The following is a 19715-nucleotide window of genomic DNA, read 5'->3' as shown; positions in this document are numbered from 1 at the left end:
AAACACACAAACATCTGGGGGGCACCTGGGTGGCTCAGTCAGTTAAGTGTCCAACTTCAGCTCAGGTCATGATCTCATGGTTTGTGGGTTCAACATGTTGGGCTCTGTGCTGACAGCGCTGAGCTGCTTGGAATTCTCTCTCCCTCTCTCTACTCCTTCCTGCCTCTCTCCCCCTTAAAAAATTTTTTAAAAAATCGGAGGTAACCAGAGAAATCCAAACACTAAATGGATATTAGATGATATTAACAAATTATTTTTTCTTTTACAGGAAGAATAATAGTGTTGCAGGGTTTTTTAAAAAATTAGTCACGACCTTTTTCAGAGATATTGAAATATTTACAACTGAAATGATTTGTTGTCTTGGATTTACTGCAAAATAATTTAGGAGTTAGGGAGCAAGTAGAGCTATTATTGAAACAAGACTGATAACTGTCATGATGACAAGAATCGATCATTGTTGCAGTTTATGATTATTACTTATGGGTTCATTCTACTATTCCTTCTAGTTTGTAGATATTTGACAATATCCATAGTAAATAGTTTTAAAGAGAAAAGAGGAAGGGAGAAACTCCAGAGGCCAGAACTGGAGCCTCACTCACACCTGAATTTCCCACATGCAGACAGACAAATTAACACCAATGCTCTTAGGCTGAACCCAGGGTCAAAGCTAAGAGTTCAGGTTCAGAACTATTATAATGCCTGAAATAGCTGCTTGGCTTGTTTATATGGCCCAGGGGCTGGCACACTGTAGGCCTTCAGGAAGTGTTTCTTGAATGAGCAAACATTTGAACATCGAAGGAACACTATATATGCTCCTAACGTCCGAAATACATCATACAACCCAAAATTTGGCAGGCCTTTGTGGAAGGTGGTGCTCCCTACCATCAGTATCTGCTCCCACAGTCGATGCTAAGGAGTCAGAGGCTTCCTCCCCTGGGCTAAGCCTCTTTTTCAAAACAAGGGTCTGGGTTCCCAAAAGATTTGTACCCTTGTCCCCCACCCAGGGCTTCTTTTGGTCCCTCTGTCCGGCCCAACAATTTCTGCCTTGACATGCTGGTCTCTCTGCCTGAAATGCTCTTCCCCCCAGCTCTCTGCATGGCTGGCTCCTTCTCATTGTTCACATCTCAGCTCAAATATCCTTATCTCAGCAGGGCCTTAAGCCACCACACTCTCTAAATAAAGTTCCCTTGTGATTCTCTATCACTTCTCTACTGTCACTTTCATGGGTATTGTCTTCAATATGTAATTATATATTTACTTTACTTTAAAATATCATTAACAGGGGTACTTAGCTGGCTCAGTCAGAAGAGCATGTGACTCTTGATCTCAGGGTCATGAGTTCGAGCCTCATGCAGCATGTAGAGATTACTTAAATAAATAAAACTTTTTAAAAAATAAAATAATAACAGCAGCTAACACACTGACTCAGCACTTACCATGTGCCAAGTTCATGCTAAGGGCTTTATATGAATTATCTTGTTTAACCTTCATAACCAGGCCATGAAGTAGGTGCCGTTATTAATACCATTTTACACATGATAAAACTCTGGATAGAGATGTTACATGGCCACAGAGCCATGAAGTAGTAAAACTACATTTGTAACTTCTATGCAATACTGATCTCTTAATATCTTCCCCCTGCCCCCACTGACCTCCATCCCCAGACTATGAAGGTCAGGAGAATATCATGCCACAAAATATCTCAGCCCCTATCACAGTACCTGGCATAAAATATGTGCTTCGTAAGTATATGCTGAACAAATGAAAACATTCAAAGTAATACTGTATGATTTCTCTTTGTGTATCTCTGACCCACCTCCTCTTCCCCAAAATTCCCAGCACAAGACTCAGCTCCCAGAAGGTTCTATACATATCTAGAAACACTCAGAGTTAAAAAGTGCTTTTGAGACCAACCAACTCTGCTCCCTAAGTTCACCAAAAAGATAGGACCTCTCCGGGTTCGTTCCCCTACCTCTGAGTACAGACTATCAAGCAAGATGGACAATGGAGACCATATGAGCTTCAGAGGTCCTAAGAGACTGAGTTCTAGCAGAAGAGATCAGTAGCAGAGGCCCTGATGGAGTGGAATCCAGGGAGGAAGGCTAGGGTATGGTGGAGGGTATGCACTTACCCTCTGCCCAATGCCCTGTGCCTTCTGGGAACTGTCCAACACCTGATGCAGATTCTTTGGAAACCTCGTCACTTCAGGACACACCTACTGATCTCACTAAGGACCAAAAGCTTTGTTAGTCTCCCCTCTCCTCTCTTCTTTCCCCTGGAGATAGGAAGGCAAAAACACCCAGCAACAAAGTCCGCTGGTATCAACTTCAGAAGAAGAGAAGAACTTTATGCAGAGGATAATGGGGTTTCTGGTCACTCCTGCTTCTGGTTATCCCCAGCCCCTGAAAGTTTTGAGCATCTCCAACACACAGGATCTCAAGAATCCCAAATTCAATGTTGAGAAACTTCTAAGTAAGAGCACAGACAACCACAGGAAATGTAACTAGGTGTAGAGGACAACATTCTAGGCTAGCATGACCACAAAGAGGCTCTAACATGGGGTGCTACTGGGGCTGGGCCTTGAAGAGTGGGAATCACTGGGTTTCATGGAGATGAGAAGGACACAGAGGGAATGGCAGGTGCAATGTAGTGGAAACAAGAGCTAGCATTTATCTAGCACATATTCTGTGCTTGTTGCTGGGCTTCATATTCACATGTAAAAGCTTGTTCACATGTAAAAGCTTATGAAATAGTTGATGATAATATACCAGATGAAGAATCTAAGGCCCAGAGGTGTTAAATAACTTGTCTAAGGTAATCCAGTAATTACCAGGGCTGGAATTCAAACTCAAATTTGTCCATCCCTGGGGTCCATCACAGCATACGCACCAAGAGTCTCAGGGTGGAATGGCTTGTGTGAGGGAGAGGAGTATGTATGGAAGAGCAACGGAATCCTTGAATGAGACCCTAAAGATCTAGATGGTATGCCACAAGGCAGGCCATGTGCTGAGCAGTGCTGCAGGAAGAATGCCCTAACACATTTATGGAGGATAATGGTGGAAGGGGCTGTTGGGAAGATGGGAACCCAATGCCCCCAGAAGCTCTACACAAAGAGGAAGGACAGGCAACAGCATGAGTGAGGAAAGCCTAGAAAAGAACAAGTTTGCCAAATGCCAGTTGGTAATCAATGGTGTTCACCTTCGGATTTAAGCAAAGAATGATCTCCTTCCAGTCCCAGCCAGTCCACAAAACTCACATTGAATGCCAACTGTATGTCAGGCCCTGCCCCTGGCAGCCTCCCTCATTTCTCCTCCTTTTCCCAGGGAGGAAAATCAGGTGGCTGGCAAGCCCCTACAACCCAGCACCCTGAAATGCTCTCCTCTCTGTCCCACCACCACTCACAAAAGGGAGAGGAACAGCTTTTCTTGTATATTTACGTTAAAATCACAAAGTCCACAATTATTGTATTTTAATTTCAATAAGTTTTAAAATTTAAAGATATTTATTTTCACTTTGCTGGTCTAGTTTGCAAGATAAACAATAGCTGATTTTTAAAAATTGAATTGTCTTTTAACCTCAATAAGTTTTTGATGAGAAAAGTGTCTCGGGATGATAAATCACCTTCCCCCTCCAGCTATCAACCATGGGGCCAGCAGTACCTCTGCTCAAGGCTATCTCTTGAGGATCAGGAATGAGAACTTACATCCCAGCCACAATGCCCTTCACTATCACCTGGGAAAGTGGGGACGCAGGGACACTTCTAAATCAGTGAATCTGATGCAGCTGTGCCTTGGGGAATCAAAACCAGTTGAGAGTGGAAGAAAGGGGAACTCATCTTTCCATCATTCTTGTGCTTTTTAAAATTTTTGTTCCAAGAGCAACCTTCTTGCTGAGGAGGTGGGATTTATTAGCCCAATACAAGTATAGGAACTTGGAGGGTCACCTCTTGCTCTCTGAATCACTGACTTCAGAAGACTCTGCACAGCCAGTGGTTCGGGGATGGGAGGAAACTCTCACTAGGTTGGCTCAGCGATTCCCCAGAAAGGCTCACCCCGCCGACCAGGACTAAGACACAGTGATCCAAAATGCCTCGATGTATGTCAGGCGGGAAGTGGAGGCCTTTTCCGCTTAGGTTTCCTAAACGTTGCCACGGGGCAGTTCTCTGGCCACGTCAGAGTAAAGAGGTTTGGATGGACACCTCTCGCATCGACCAACCACTCTCGAGAGACCCTCTTTTCCAAACTACACGGCAGGCATAAGGGGGAAGAGGCTGCCCCAAACGGAGGCTAACCACTGTTTTTCCTTTTTAAAGACTTGGTTGCGTTTGGGCCCGCGCGGAGCCGCAGGTCGAGGCAGATTCCCTTCTGGGGCCCCCGCCATCGGCCCTTGGATTCCCAGCGAGACCACTTAGGCCCTTCGAGAACCCCCGCCTCCGGCTTCCCCGCCCAGATCTTGGAACCCTGAGGCCTGGGCTAGTCTCCTTGCCGGCCTTTCAAGGCCCAGCCGTCCGGCCCCGCGGCTCACCCTCGAGCGTCTCGCACTGCACCAGGTTGAGGTAGTCCGCCTGGCTGAGCACCCCGGCCTTCAAGCCGCGCACCAGTCCCTCCAAGTAGCCATTGTCCACGTTGAAGTAAAGCTCCGGGAAGAACGACATGGCTGCGGCGCGGGCGGCGAGACCGGAGAACCCCGATCGGCCGGCAGACAGCACGATTCCAAGATCAGCTGACGCAGCGCCAGCAGCGGACTGTCAAGCAGGTCAGGTGATGAGCGAACGTATCACGTGACCACAATGGGGCGGAGCCCTAGTGGCGCCCGACTTCCGGGTGGTTTCATACCAAAGCATTGCGCAAGTGTGGGCCCTCTGGCGCCTGCGCGGCTAGGGTTGGCTTGCCTCTCGCGTCGGGGCTTGACCTGCTTGGAGTGTCGGAGGCCGGCCGCGTGGTGGCGCACGTGGCCGCGAGGATTCGAGTGGGCCCTCTAGCTTTCCAGGGTCTGGTAGACCTGGCACTAAGGGGCAGGAGGAGTTAAGATGGGAGTGAGCGGTGGTTCTTATGCTTGGAAATATTACAGACTGTTGAGTCAGTCTTATCCCGAAAGGAACTACGGTTGGCGGCGGGGGGAGAAGGCAGGCTTCGCTGGGGTCGCACGTCCAGTTAGCTGCAAGCCGACCCTAGAGCCTAATGCTTACTGGCCAGCCTGGAGTTACAGCACTATGTGCACCGCGCGCTGCACCCGCATTTATTGTACAAGATTATGGAAGGCTGGAGCCCGGCCCTTCTCTGGTTCCCCAGCTGTGCCTGGCACCATGAAAGCATGCATGTAAGTGATTCAGATGATGGTAACCTAGACCCTGCGGTAGGTGTGTGTGTGTGGTTTCTTGGCTGGCGGCAACCCCACCCCTGCTGTGACTTCCATGACCTCCCTCCTCCGACGGCCACGTTCGAAATAACGCCACAGCCTTGGGGTTGGTCCCAACCTTTATTCGCTACCCCTGTCCAGCCTCGACCCCGCGTCGGCCCACTAGGTACGGCTGCAGGGGATCGTGGCAGTACCCAGCTTGCGGCAATAGCAGAAGGCGTTGAAGAAACGGCAGTAGCATGTGGCACATGGGTCGCAACACGATACCTGGTGTCCCAGACAGGACTCCTGCAGCCTTACACAGCGTCGCGGGGAGCGTGGCTCGCGGCCCTCCGGATCTAGTACCTACAGGAGTTGGGGAGCAGGAATGTAGGCATGGGCCTCCAAAGGCAGGTGCAGGGATCTCACCTACCCCAGTCCAGGCTGGATGGCAGTGGAGCATGGAGAGAATGGTCTGCAGTATCACCTCAGGTGAGGGTGTCATGAGGTGGAGAGTGGGGATGATTGTTTGCCTGATGTCCCCTCTCAAGGTCTGTGGCCTCACCCCTTTCCCTGAGCAATTACCTCTGTCAAGGCCTCAGCCTCCTGTAGCAGAGCTTCTATGGACTGTTCTGCGCTTGTCCGTTTCAGTGGAGGCTGCTGGCCCAGGCCTGGAACAGATGATGTGAGGCCAGAGCCCTGCCCGCCTCCCCGCACACCACCCCCCTCCATGCACAAAACACCCACCTCCCAGGTCTGGGATGGGAAAGGGGGAAGGAGGGCTCATACCAAGCAGGATAATTTGTGGCCAGAGCTCCACCCCTGCCCATACTGACCTGGCAGCTCTGGGAACAGGGCCTGGTCAGGCCTTCTGATGCCTTCCAGAGGGGCCAAGCCCCTCTGAGCTTCCTGCATAGGGGGAAGTGTCAGCAGCAGGGCCCAGCTCAGCAGCACTGCAGTCAGCATGACCTGACCATCAGGAAGACCCACCACTTAGTCCTTCCTCATCCTTGATGCACCCTCCAGGTGCCCTACCCCAGAGAGAGACCTCCCAAAGAGCAGGAGTCTCTGCCCAACCGGAGGACTTACCTCTGCTTGCTGGATCCTTGCCTGGAGAGTTTCTGGCCACCCTGAGCCCACAGCTTATATGTCAGGGTCTAATGAAGGCCCCACACGTGACTGCTGCCTTCAACCAGGGCATGAAGGTGGGGGCATAGCTCAGGCCTCTCTCCCTACACCTGGGTTTTTGGGTGCTCTGTAAGAGGGGTGCCCAGCTCTAATTTTTGGTGAGGTCCCCAGGTGCTAATCAAAGTTTGGGAACAAGAGAGGGTGCCCAGAACCCCCAAATTTCTGCAGGACAGGGACCTGGGTAGGGATGGGGAGGTTGGACAGGCTGGAGCCATTAGCAATAACAAGGCAGGCAGCCCTGAGAACTTAATTTAATTTGTGGCCCCGGAGATGCTCACTCAGACCCTGTGTGGCATGTTGTTTCCTTTGCTTCCAGGAATTTTGGTCAAGGGCATTGAAGAGGGTGATGGGCCAGTGGCCAGAGTGGGGTGCAGACCTAAACCCTGGGGGGGTTTTTGGAGGGAAAAAGGAGGGGAGAAGTCCACTTAGCCAAAACCAGGCCCTCCTGCCTCCATTCCTGGTCCTCCCCCCCCACCCCCGTGTCCCTCCAAGCTTCTCCAAGACCCCCACCCTTGCTTCTTCTCCCAAACCCTTTTCCGCCTGGGGTTCCTGGAAGCCAAGGAGGCAGAACGGACTGTTCCCTGGGTGGGCGAGCAGCTTCAAAGTAAAAAGCTTTCAGGCCGCCTGTCTCATTAGTGCTAATGGCTGTTCCTTTCCGCCCTGCTTTGTCAGGCCTGTGCCCACGCCTGGTCTCATCAGCATGAGGCCAGGGTGAGGACTGCCCTTTTGTGAAGATGGTAGAACACAAAGGACCCCACCTGCCTCTGCTTTCCCTCTCCCCTCTGGAGGCCTCTAACATACACTTGCCCATCAGGGAAAGGGGTACAGGCTGAATCATCTTTAAGGCCTCACTGTACAAACAGCTGGTCTGGGCCAGTAGGAGGATGAAGAGGCTGTTGGGGTTTGCCATCTGGGTTCACGCAGGCTATTCTGCCCAGGATGAAGCCTGAGGAAGTCCTCCCAACAGCGGATGTAAACCATATATTATCAGCTGACAGCCTTAGCCTTCGGCACCAACAATCACTCTTGGGGTTTGGTTGCATGGGGAGGCACCCCTCTGCAGATGGTGGGGCTGTGGCAGCTCCTTTCACAGATGGGCACTGATGTCTATTCTGGGATCGGGCTGGCACTGGGCTCACTTGTGGTTGACACAAGGTAACAGTCCTAGGAGCTCGGAGAGTCACATACTACTGCCCAGAGGGAGGAGGCTAGGAAGTGAGGGAAAGCCTCAATGAAGAGCTGGTCCCTGGATAATCCAGCAAAGGGCCAACCCCGTTTCTCCCCATGACAATGCTACTGGCTATTTTGGTGACTCTGTCATAAAGTTGACCTGGTGTCAAGGCCTCCCTGGCAACGGACATTGACCTTTATTTCCCAGAGGCTACAGCTGGGCACAGTCGTCTACCCCAGGGCTTTCTCTTCTCAGAGTGGTATCAGGCACCAAGATCAGGCCCCCATCTTGGTGGGACCACTTGGAGCTCAAGAAGGGCAATGCATGAAACATACCTGAAGCACATTCCCCAAACCTTGTCCCCTGGCCCCATCCTTGGAGATTGTGGCTGAAGAGCTGGTGGTGGGGAACAGGGACTGCATGTGGATTTTGGAAAGGTGCCCTAGATGAGTTGAGGTAAGGGCTGTGAGCACTTGCCTGAGCCTGATCAGCATCCATGCTGAGAATAGTTCTTCCTGTTCCAGGGGGCAACAGGGGGAGGTTGGTCACCCCTCAGTGTCTTTGCTCATCTATAGAGCAATGACTGTCTTCACCTGGATGTGTGCAGGTGAAGACATGGACAGTGATGGACAAGGACTAAAGCAATCCTAAGGGCATCCCAGGTCTCTAGTCAGGTCCAATGGGGGAGACAGTTGAGAAAAACAACCATCAAAACACAGTAGAATGATGAGAGAATTATAAACATTGGACATTGGATGATGTTAAGGAATAATTGTTAATTTTTTTAGTTGTGATAATGGTATTGTGGTTACAATACCATTTTTTAAAGTACTATTATCTTTTAGAGAAACATAATGAAGTATTTACTGATAAAATGTTATGAAATCATCGAAGGTGGGGGAAATAGCAAGATACAATATAGATGAAACCAAATTTTTCACAAGTTGATAATTTGTTGAAATTGGATGATGAGTACATGGGCTTCGCTAACCTATTACTGTTACCCTTGTGTATTAATTAAGAATAGGAAAAAATTAAGAATAGGAAATTAAGAATAGGAAAAAGGGGGGGGGCACCTGGGTGGCTCAGTTAAACATCCCACTTTGGCTCAGGTCATGATCTCACAGTTCGTGGGTTTGAGCCCCACGTCAGGCTCTGTGCTGGCAGCTCAGAGCCTGGAGCCTGTTTCAGATTCTGTATCTCCCTCTCTCTCTACCCCTCCCCTGCTCATGCTCTGTCTCTCTCTGTCTCAAAAATAAATAAACGTTTTTTAAAAAAATTTTTTTTAATTTTTTTTTTTTTTTTAATTAAAAAAGGGGCACCTGGGTGGCTCAGTCAGTTAAGTGTCTTACTTTGGCTCAGGTCATGATCTCACAGTTCATGTGAATTCGAACCCCTCTGTGCTGACAGCTCAGAGCCTGGAGCCTGCTTTGGATTCTTTCTGCATCTCCCTCTCTCTCGGCCCCTCCCCTGCTCTCATTCTGTCTTTGTCTCTGTCTCTCTCAAAAATAAATAAACATTAAAAAAATTTTTTTTAATTAAAAACAAAGGGAATTATTTAAAACCCAGTGGGATAAATTTGTTGATAGAAGAATGCCCCAGGGGCATGTGGGACCAGGAAAGGTACCTACCCCAGCTGAGGGAGGGGCAGGAAGTTGGCTAGGGAGGGCTTTCTGGGACAGGAAACTTTACTCATTCATGAAGCTTGAGTAAGAATCAAGGAAGGAGCCAGGCAAGGGACAATATAAGTTTCCTGGACCCATAACTGGCACATGGTTTACCAAGCTGCCTAGTTCTACAGCTTAACACTGGTACAGGCTTTGCTCCAAGACTGACTCTGGCCTGATGAACCCCAGACTGATAAGCAGTCAGTAGACTCTCCCCTGGGGTCAGGGAGCCAGCTGAATCCCAGAGTTGATTCAATCAGTGAGTGAGTCAGCAGCCATCTATAGCCACCTCTACATTGTACTACTACTGTGAGTGCACACAGGCTCAGACCATAGCCACAGGAGCCTAGCAACCCTGTGCCACACAATTGGAATCCAGAGGAGGAGATCAACATTGGTTTATATCTTTCCCACCCTGCCTTCATGCCTTCCAACACTGTCACCTGGCCCCCTCCGACCACCACTGAATTGGCCCAAAACAATTCTGTGGGCTTCTTGTCATAGCTCTTTGTATATATCTATACCTATATCTAAAGTGAAATTTCCATTGTCTTATCAAATTTTATTTGTTTTTGCAAATAACCAATCTTTGGCTTGATTTATCAAATTTTGTTACAACTAAATTTCTGCCTTTCTCCTATTTTCTATTTTCCTTGGCTTTGTCCATCCTTACATTTATCTTTCCTCCTGATGAACACAGTTGCCTACATCAGTAGTCTGTAATATGCCCCTTGGGAGCCCATTTCATTTGTTAATAACTATAAACACTGTGGGTGATTTTATTTGTCAGGAACTGGCCTGATGTTCCCAGAACAATGCTTGTTGACAAAAAGTCCTAGAAATGTTCTAGGTGGTGAATTTGGGAGACCTGGTGGGATGCAAAGCCTGCTTGGTGAGGCTGGGGACCAAACATAGGAGACCTGTCTTCAGGGAGGAGAAAGAGGGGAATGTGGTTGCTATGTGCCAGAGTCCACATTTAAGGACAAGGAGGGGGACTTGAACCCTGCCTTTCCTCTTTTTCCTCCTGTAAGGTAGTCCTCACCTCCAAGGGCACTGTTCCTACTTTTTCCAGCAGGGGGCAGCAGAGCACCCACTGGGTCTCTCAATCCAACTTTTCTGGAAACCAGATCCTGCAGGACTTCCAAAAGGCAGAAGTTGCCTGGAGGCATCTTATCCTGGGAGGGGAATGAGGATGGATGGGGGTTTGTTCAGGCTGGTGTCTTGAGCCCTCAGCTGGAGGGGGTCCCACCATAATCAGGAGCTCCTAGAGGAGAGTCATGTTTGCTGCATGGAATGCTGAATGCCAGCACTTGCCATTCTCCCATTCATTCAAGAACTATTTATTGAGTGCATGCTACATGAAAGGCATATGACAAGGCTTTTAGACTTAAAGGCTAGGTCAGAGGCTGTGGTGAACTGAACCTCCTGATTCTGGGATCAGACAGGCTTTGTGGGCTTTCCTGTTGCCAGTGAAAGCATAGGCTGGAGCCCCGCCAAGGGAGAGGAGAGCAAGGTGCAGGGACAGCTGGTGGACAGACTATAAGGGGACTCAGGCCCAGAGATACCCCTTCCCCTCTGGCCTTGCTCTAACTCTCTGTCCCTCTCCTCCTACAGTCCTCCCCTTCAGTGCTAGAAATGGGCCCTTTATTGGAGTCCTCAGAACAACTGAGCTGTGGCTGGGGTGTTTAGATGAAATTCCACAAAGACCCAGGGGTGCCAAAGACAAATAAGCCCAGCCAGTCTGGTTCATAGAATGTGGCTTACAGTCTGGATGCTTAGGCCCCTCTGGTATGGCAAAGACCACCTTAAACTCCAACCACAGTCCTCTCCTTAAGACATCTACAACCCACAGTGTTCACCCCCAGATGCCTGGAGAGGTAGCCAGTCCTTCCTGCTGCCTGCCAGGTCCTGCTTTTCAGTGTGAAATATTCTGTTTTGGAGGTGTTGCAGCACTCTACATTCTGCCTCAGGGTGATTCCTCACTGTCAACATGTCCAAACAGGTAGACAGCAGCCTCCACACTCAAAGGAAACCCACACAAAGTGGTGAGGAGCTTGTTCCATTCCGGGTAATGAGACAACCCCTGAATATTACAGGATCTCTGGGTAAGTGCAATTTGAGTCCTCACCAACCCTTTGCAGAAGCATGGCACTGTTGGGCTGGGGAGGAGGCACCCAAGACGTCCCCTGCATTGTTTCTAATCTATCCCCATAGAAGGGAGCAACCCAACTCCCTGAGGATATTCAATGGCTCAGCTAAAGCCCTGGGAACAAAGGTGTTTTCACAACAGGAACCACTGGGCTACCTAGAAATGACTCTTATCCTAGGAATTAACTCTTTCTGCTAAAGCTCCAGGAGCTCTCCAACCTGCTCATCTCTGCCATTAGAGTTCTGTGCAGCTAAGAACAGAGACTGCAGGAATTCTGGTCGTAGGCATGGAGATGCTGCCTAGGGCACTGGGTATGGGGTGAGCTGGTACCTGGCTTGACAGATTCAGGGTGAGAGCCCACGTTCAGCTGGAGAAAGCAGTTGAGAGCTGCAGTGGCTCCCAGGCTTCCTGGACCCCTTCCTTTCTGCTGTTACCCCTTCCCATCCTTTCTGCCTCCAGCTGCAAAGAAGACCTGGGAGGTGGAGGTATAGAGCTGGGAGGGGGTTGAGTTCTGGAGAGAAATAGTCATCTGGGGACATTGGTTGGAAAGATAACCTTGCAGCTTAAACCCCTGGAGCACAGCTTTTACCCAGGCACCAAGCCCAAGCCCAGTGTGGGAGAAGGAGCTCACAGGGTGCCCCTCCACCAGCAGCCCCCTGGCCATGTCCCAATTTTGTCCGTGTAGGCCCTAGTAAACTGTGTCCACTAAGCCCTAGGTAGAGGTCCTCCTCCCCAACTCTGGCCAAAGCCAAACTTTGTGTCAGGATCTGGCATAGAAGCAAATTTTCCTCCCTACCTTATCCCTTTACCTGCTTTAAGTTTATCCAATGACCCACAGCAGGACTCCCATCCCATACATTTAACTCTCAGCAGAACATTGAAATACACATTCTCCCCATTTTAATAGATTAGGAAACAGGCTTACAGGTTAAGTGACTTAAGTTTTGATCATTTAGCTAAGAAGGGGCTGGCCTGTTTTCCATTCTTCCTTGCATGGCCCAGGGCATATTTTAGAGCTGAAGAAGAATGGTGTGTGTGTGTGTGTGTGCGCGCGCACGCGTGTGTGTGTGTGTGTGTGTGTGTGTGTGCACGCGCTGCGTCCAAGAGTTTATCAGACATGCTGCCCTATGTGTCTCCCCACACACTTCTTGACAGTGGAAACGGTTCACCCACCCACAGGGCTCCCAGGAGCTGCACAGACAAAAACAAGCAGCTGCTCCACCCACGCTCAGCTCAGCCCCCATGAGGCTGTGGGCTCAGTTGGGTGCCAGAGCTGTGCTGAGTGTTCTTATGCTCTTGGACACATTTCTAAATCTATGAATCAAAGAAGAAATCACAAGGGAAACTAGAAAATGTTTCAAACTGAATGATGAAATACGATATGTCAAAACCTATGGGATGCACATAGAACAATGCATATTTGTAAGTGTATATATTAGATGCATATGTGTAAGTGCATATATTAGAAAAGAAGAATGATGGGGTGCCTGGGTGGCTCAGTCAGTTAAGCATCCAACTTCACCTCATGTCATGATCTTGTGGTTTGTGGGTGTGAGCCCTGCATCGAGCTCTGTGCTGACAGCTCAGAGCCTGGAGCCTGCTTTGGATTCTGTGTCTTCCTCTCTCTCTGCCCCTCCCCCACTTGCTCTCTGTCTCTCTCAAAACAAATGAATAAACATTAAACAAAATTTAAAAAAAATAAAAGAAGAATGGTTGAAAATAAATTATGCAAACTTACTGAAGTGGTAGATAGTTCCAATAAATGGTGTTGGGGCAAGTGACTGTTTTACCTGTACCTTGAAGCCTTCACAAAAATTAATTTGAGATGGATCATAAGCATATTGTGAAGGTAAACCAGTAAAACTTCTAGACAAAACATAGACTATTTTCATAACCTTGAAGTAGGCAAAGATTTCTTAAATAAGACACAAAGGGGGTGCCTGGCTGGCTCAGTTGGTAGAGTATGCAACTCTTGAACTTGGGGTCATGAGTTCAAGCCCCATGTTGGATGTGGGAGCCTACTTAAGAAAAATAAAGTATTTAAAAGAAAACAAGACACAGAAAGCTCTAAACATCAGAGGTTAATAAATTAGACTTCATTAATTTTATTTTATTTTATTTATTTATTTTTTTTTTAAATTTTTTTTTTCAACGTTTATTTATTTTTGGGACAGAGAGAGACAGAGCATGAACGGGGGAGGGGCAGAGAGAGAGGGAGACACAGAATCGGAAACAGGCTCCAGGCTCTGAGCCATCAGCCCAGAGCCCGACGCGGGGCTCGAACTCACGGACCGTGAGATCGTGACCTGGCTGAAGTCGGACGCTTAACCGACTGCGCCACCCAGGCGCCCCTAGACTTCATTAATTTTAATGAAGAACTTCTGGGGGCTCCTGGGTGACTCAGCCTGTTAAGCATCTGACTCTTGGTTTTGGCTCAGGTCATAATCTCACTGTTCATGAGTTTGAGCCCCACATTGGGCTCTGTGCTGATGGCACAGAGCCTGCTTGGGATCCTCTCTCTCCCTTTCTCTCTGCCCTTCCCCAATCACTCGCGCTCTCTCTCTCTCTCTCAAAATAAATAAATTTTAAAATAAATAAAATTAAGAACTTCTGGTTATTAATTAAAGATATTTAAGGGGCACCTGGATGGTTCAGCCGGTTAAGCGTCTGAGTCTCAGTTTCGGCTCAGGTCATGATCTCACGGTTTCATGAGTTTGAGGCTCTGTGCTGACAGTGTGGAACCTGCATGGGATTCTCTCTCTCTTTCTCTCTCTCTCTCCCTGCCCCTCCCCTGCTTGCTTGCTCTCTCTCTCAAATATAAATAAACGTTTTTTAAAAGATTAAAAAATAAAACAACGAGATATTATACACTAATTATATTGGCTAAAATTTAAAACAATGACAAAACCAAATGTTGGTGAGGATATGCAGTAACTAGAACTGGTAAGAGGTAAGCTAGAAACCTGCAGTATTTCCTATAACTACTACACCTGATCTATGATCCAGCAAGTTCACTCTTAGGTACAAACCCAGGAAAACTGACTGTGATTTCTACTAAAATGCATGTATAGAATGTTCTCGGCAACTTTATTCATGATACCTAAAAACTGGAAACAATCCAAATATCCAACACCAGGAAAATAGATAATGGTATATTCATACAGAGGAAAATTGCACAGCAATAAAAAGAGAATGGGCTGCTGTACATAACAAGGATGAATCTCCCAGATGTAATATTGGATGAAAGACACCAGCCACAGAGGAGAGAATGTGGTTATGATTCCATTTATATGACGTTCTAAACCAGGCAAAACTGTAAAAGTGGTGACAGAACTCTGAACAGTGGTTAATTCTGGGAGTATTTTCGACCAAAGGAGAGGAATGAGGAAGATATCTGCAGTGCTGGAAATGTTTTGTGTCTTTGTCTGGGGGTAGTTACACAGGTGTCCTTTTCACTAGGGGATATTCCCTGACTTTGGACTTTACAGGATCCTTATTCTTTCTCTAAAAAAAATTTTAATGTTTATTTCTTTTTGAGAGAGAGAGAGACAGAGTGCAAGTGGGGGAGGGGCAGAGAGAGAGGAAGACACAGAACCTGATGCAGGGCTCAAACCCATGAACCTCGAGACCATGATTTGAGCTGAAGTTAGATGCTCAACCGAATGAGCCACCTGGGCACCCCAATTCTTATTCATTCTTGAACATTTCTCATTGCACCTCTCCTCAAAGCAACTCTTATGTCATTTGAAAAAGTGCTTCAGACCATAGACCAAAGATCATCTTTTTGAGGTGGTGGCCGTGGGTGCCAGGAGAAAAAGGGTACCTGCTGTCTGGGTCAGTGGCATTGAACACAGTTGCTTCTCCAGCTTGCTATCCTTTTATGTGCTTGTGTCGTCTCTTGTGACAATTTTCTTCTTCCCTGTTTCTAGGGGTTATCTTCACGATGTGGACTTGAAGGATTTGCATAGTTTCACAATGTTGTACTTCTTTTTTGTCTGTAGGTTATTTCTCCAGGACAAAAGGCAGTGATTTCTGAAAATTTATATAAATGTGAAGAAAAGCAGGTGTTGTTTATGGTACAAAATAAAAATAGTGAAAGGGGGGAGAAAACAGACAGTACCAGTGAGATATCAGTAGTAATGAACAGAAAGCTTGTTTCAAATTGTCTTAAATTATAAAAATAATGTTATTGGCTCATATAATTGAAAAAATCCAGGAGGCTGGTTTCAGGTGAGGTTTGATACCAGACCTCTTGGTTACATAAGGACTTGGTATGGCTGACTCAGCTGGTTGCCTTCCTAATAGCTATTCTCCTTTCCTCCCAAAAGAAGCCCAGTTTTGTTTGGGGCAGTGCCTAGTTAAACAGACTAACTTCCTCAGATTCCCTAAGTGTTCACGGTGTCCCTGGGACAGTGTGACCCATGAAACTTACGTTAAGGGCTTCTGGGAAAGTTTTGCTTCCCCAGCAGAAGTGTCTCCCTTTTCTGCTTCTTTTCCTTTCGACTTCCTGCCCAGAATGTGAATGTAATACTTAGAACTGTAGCAGCCAACTCGTGACCATAAGACAGCAATTTTGAGAATGGACTAAGTTGCTAAGCATGGCAGGCGAGAAAAGTAGACCATGCCTTCCTGGAAATGTAAACCAATTATACCAGCCCTCGTCTGCCCACCTCCTGACATTTTCTTGCATGAGACAAACATGAAACAAATATTTGTTTAAGCTATTCTTAGGTTCTCTTACTTGCAGCTAAACACATTCCCCAACTGATATCTTCATTTTCTTTGTATCCCTTGTCCACATTTTTTGTGGTAAATGCTTCATTCTAAGACTTGTTTCCCCTGTGGACCCAAACTGGCTTTTCAGGAGTCTCTGAGGCCTCTTGCTTCCTCAATCACATCCTACAGGAGAGAGTCACCTTTGTTCCAGAATTCCCTGGTCCTGGCTCTGGAAGTCCTGCTGGCATCTAGTGCTGAAGGCTGTGGCTGGAGCACTCACGGTGAGTTCTTCTTATCTTCCTTTAACATTTGCTGAACCCTTACAGGCCCTGAACATCCCCAAGGTCAGCTTGTGACTTCCACAGAAGTTCTGATCTCCGGAGACCTTGCCCCTGGAGAGGCCCTGAGGATAGAGTGGGTCACATGAGCCAGCACCTTCTGCCAAAGTCAGGGTCAAATATCTACCCTTGGGAGCCAGGTTTGGCTTTTGGTTTAGGCAGGTGTTGACTTTGGGCAAATTCCCAGCCCAGAAAAAAAATGACTTTTGGTGTGGAATCTCGTTCTTCCTCAGCATAGCCTTGAAAGTCATGTGCTTAGGGTGCTTTGTTGGTAGGATAGCAATTGGGCGATATTCGATATTCAAGGAGTTGAGAGAGGTTTAAGTTGCAGAGGCATCTGAGTATTGTTACAGTCTTATCTGAGGTCACATGCTTGTAAGTGGCAGAGCCAAGTGGTGTCTGACATTCCAGTGCCCCCCAGCCATGATGCTAAGACACAATAACACTTGGGGTCAATTTTGTTTTTAACACAGATTCACTTTAATCACATTATAGCACACAATGCTTTGTGGAATTTCTTCAATTCCACAAAAAAATATGCCTCCTCCCATTTTCCCTGAAGCATATGGCCCCTAGACCTCTCTTTTATTGTCACCCTTTTTTTCAAAAACACAGGTATAGAAAATCAGTTCTCTCTTTCAACATTGGCAAGGTACAGGAGGAGACTAAAAGCCACACTTGGACTCAGGTACTGGGGAAATGTGGAGTGCAGGCTTGGTCTGAAAGGGGAAGTCATCGACACCAGGCAGATATGCAAGCCTGGAGCTTCAGCTTAATGCAGGTTGTCATGTTCCTGAAGAAATTATGAAATTTGGAAGTTTTGGGTTTGGAGCGAACAGCTAAGAAAGAATTCTTGAGATGTTTTTGGTGCAAAAAGGTGATTTTATTATAGCGTGGAGACAGGACCCATGGACATAAAGAGCTGCACTGTGATTGTGAGGAGTAACTAATTATATACTATTTAATTAGTGGGGGTTAGGGATAGCATAAGTCTCTAAGGAATAAGGAAGCAAGGCTTTCAGGACCTTGAGGGGCTAGCTGTTGTTAAGGTAAGGTTACTTTTAGTTTTTAATAAAACATAAACATTGGGGCGCCTGGGTGACTCAGTTGTCCAGCTCAGGTCATGATCTCATGGCTTGTGAGTTCAAGCCCTACATTGGCCTTGTAGTTCAAGCCCTACATTGTCAGCAAGGAGCCTGCTTCAGATCCTCTGTGTCCCTCTCTCTCTGCCCCTCCTCGGCTAGCATGCTCTTTCAAAAATAAAACCTTAAAAAACAAACAAACAAAAAAACCCACTAAGGCACTAAGGCAGCCATGAGTTCCTTGAAGGTCATGCTCTGCAATTTCAGGTATCTATCAGTGGGCTGCCAGCTGTAAGGATTTCATTTAAGCTACCTTTCTCCTGCTTTTGCTTTCCTCATCATTCCACTTCCAGTGTAATTGGATAGAACCTTTGCCATTGTGGTTCTAGCCTGAAGGGCTTCACGAACAGGAGCAATTCCTTCTTTCTGCAGACCTGGTGGGTTTCCTGGAGAAGACAGTATTTAGAAGTTGTTTCTAAAGGTAGAGGGAACTTCCAAAAAGGATGAAAATAGGGAGTGACTTCTATCCAGCACAGCTTTTGCATAGTTGTTCGCTGCAGGAATGCTAACAGGTCCTGCAGTTTCCAGCTTTACAAGCCCTTGACTACAATCAGCCTCTAGCCTCACTTGAGATACTCACTTCCTGGTTCCAGGCTCGAGGTGCTCAGCCCACTTGTGCCCTGCAGTTTCTTCTTCCTAGAAACTAAGGAACAGCTGAAGGAGTCCCAAGAATCCTTCTAAGTCCTCCCAGCCATCCTGGGCTGGGGCCTATTCCCTGGGATTGGCAGAGGGAACCCCCAGCTGCTGGGGTCTTCCCCTTAACTCCGGAAGGTGGAACAGCAAGGAGAAGGGAGGATTCTGTCACCCCTGGGGTGAGAGAATCCTCCCTAGGCTATCTCTATTTTTCAGGAAGGGTAAGCCAACTAGCATGGCTACCTGGGTGCCACACTTGTCTGGTCAGGATGTGGGAGGCAGCACTTTGCTTCTCTCTTCTCAACTACATTACCATCCAATTTCAACATCACAAATAGCGCCACAACCTCAAATTATGGACCCCCTGATGTGATACAATAATCACCAATGTCGTATTCTTGCCAAAAATATTTAACATGAATCTAATCTTGAAGAAACAATCTGATAAATCCAAACTATGATGCTGTAAAACCAGCCTGAACTCCTATGAAAAATAATCAAACAAAAAAGACTGAATGTGGGGCAGAGAATATTTTTTATATTAATAAACTAAAGGGGCGCCTGGGTGGCGCAGTCGGTTAAGCGTCCGACTTCAGCCAGGTCATGATCTCGCGGTCCGTGAGTTCGAGCCCCGCGTCGGGCTCTGGGCTGATGGCTCAGAGCCTGGAGCCTGTTTCCGATTCTGTGTCTCCCTCTCTCTCTGCCCCTCCCCCGTTCATGCTCTGTCTCTCTCTGTCCCAAAAATAAATAAAACGTTGAAAAAAAAAATAAAAAAAATAAAAAATAAATAAAAAATAAAAAATAAACTAAAAAAAGACCTAACAACCAAATACAGTGTGTGAAGCTTACCTCCTGAGCTAACACAAACATGCTAAAAAGACACCCTTGAGACCAGTGGGGATGACAATACTCAATTTCTGTTGATTTGCTTAGATGTGATAATGGCACCGTAATTGTGTATAATGGTGACACTCAGAGCCAGATAATTCTCCTGGGAGTTTAGCAGCACTTCCAGCTACTGCCCACTAGGTGTCAGGAGCACAGCACCCTCTCAGTTGGAACACGCAGAAAGGTCTGAGAAAATGGTTTGGAATTAGGTGGTATTGACAGTTGCATCACGTCAAGAATATATGAAAGCACACTGGACTGTACACTTGAAAATGGTTAAAAGGGTGAATTTTATGTTAATTTTCTCTCAATAAAAAATATAATTTATTCCTATCAAAATAACACCAGCATTCTTCCAGAGTAGAACAAACAACCCTAAAATTTGTATGGAACCAGAAAAGACCCCGAGTAGCCAAAGCAATCTTGAAAAAGAAAACCAAAGCAGGAGGCATCACAATCCCAGACTTCAAGCTGTATTACAAAGCT

The 19715-nt window shown here is 47.1% G+C and overlaps 2 protein-coding genes and 1 long non-coding RNA gene across 5 annotated transcripts in view; 1 reads left to right on the top strand and 2 right to left on the bottom strand.

The window, feature by feature from the left end:
- ATP6V0D1 (ATPase H+ transporting V0 subunit d1) overlaps positions 1 to 4768 on the bottom strand; it is a 39358-nt gene extending 34590 nt beyond the window's left edge. The window contains exon 1 of the mRNA XM_025920479.2: positions 4525 to 4768. Within this exon, the coding sequence (XP_025776264.1) occupies positions 4525 to 4654 (130 nt within the window). The 5' untranslated portion in view covers positions 4655 to 4768. The remainder of the gene's footprint in view (positions 1 to 4524) is intronic.
- Positions 4769 to 4893: 125 nt separating this feature from the next.
- On the top strand, positions 4894 to 18895 carry LOC147573419 (uncharacterized). 2 transcript variants are annotated; one of them, XR_015244747.1, is made up of 4 exons: positions 4894 to 5319; positions 11366 to 11468; positions 16418 to 16509; positions 18558 to 18895. It is a non-coding gene; the product is annotated as an uncharacterized LOC147573419 (long non-coding RNA). The 2 variants fall into 2 exon arrangements; XR_015244746.1 differs by having other exon boundaries at positions 16377 to 16509.
- On the bottom strand, positions 5460 to 7802 carry AGRP (agouti related neuropeptide). Of its 2 annotated transcripts, XM_086689173.1 has the most exons (5): positions 7665 to 7802; positions 6427 to 6592; positions 6174 to 6306; positions 5923 to 6008; positions 5460 to 5703 (listed from the first exon to the last, which is right to left on the bottom strand). In XM_086689173.1, exons 3-5 carry the CDS (start codon positions 6301 to 6303, stop codon positions 5521 to 5523), a joined length of 399 nt encoding a protein of 132 aa, XP_086545299.1. In that variant the 5' UTR covers positions 6304 to 6306; positions 6427 to 6592; positions 7665 to 7802; the 3' UTR covers positions 5460 to 5520. The 2 variants fall into 2 exon arrangements, with proteins under 2 accessions (XP_086545299.1, XP_086545300.1); XM_086689174.1 differs by lacking the exon at positions 7665 to 7802 and having other exon boundaries at positions 6427 to 6987.
- Positions 18896 to 19715: the final 820 nt, after the last annotated feature.

Source organism: Puma concolor, chromosome E2 (assembly GCF_028749965.1).
Source record: "Puma concolor isolate L17-30 chromosome E2, mPumCon1.1.hap2, whole genome shotgun sequence".
In the NCBI taxonomy this organism is placed as follows: Eukaryota; Metazoa; Chordata; class Mammalia; order Carnivora; family Felidae; genus Puma; species Puma concolor.
The sequence above is the reverse complement of the archived record's forward strand: the minus strand, read 5'-3'. Positions and strand labels throughout refer to the sequence as shown.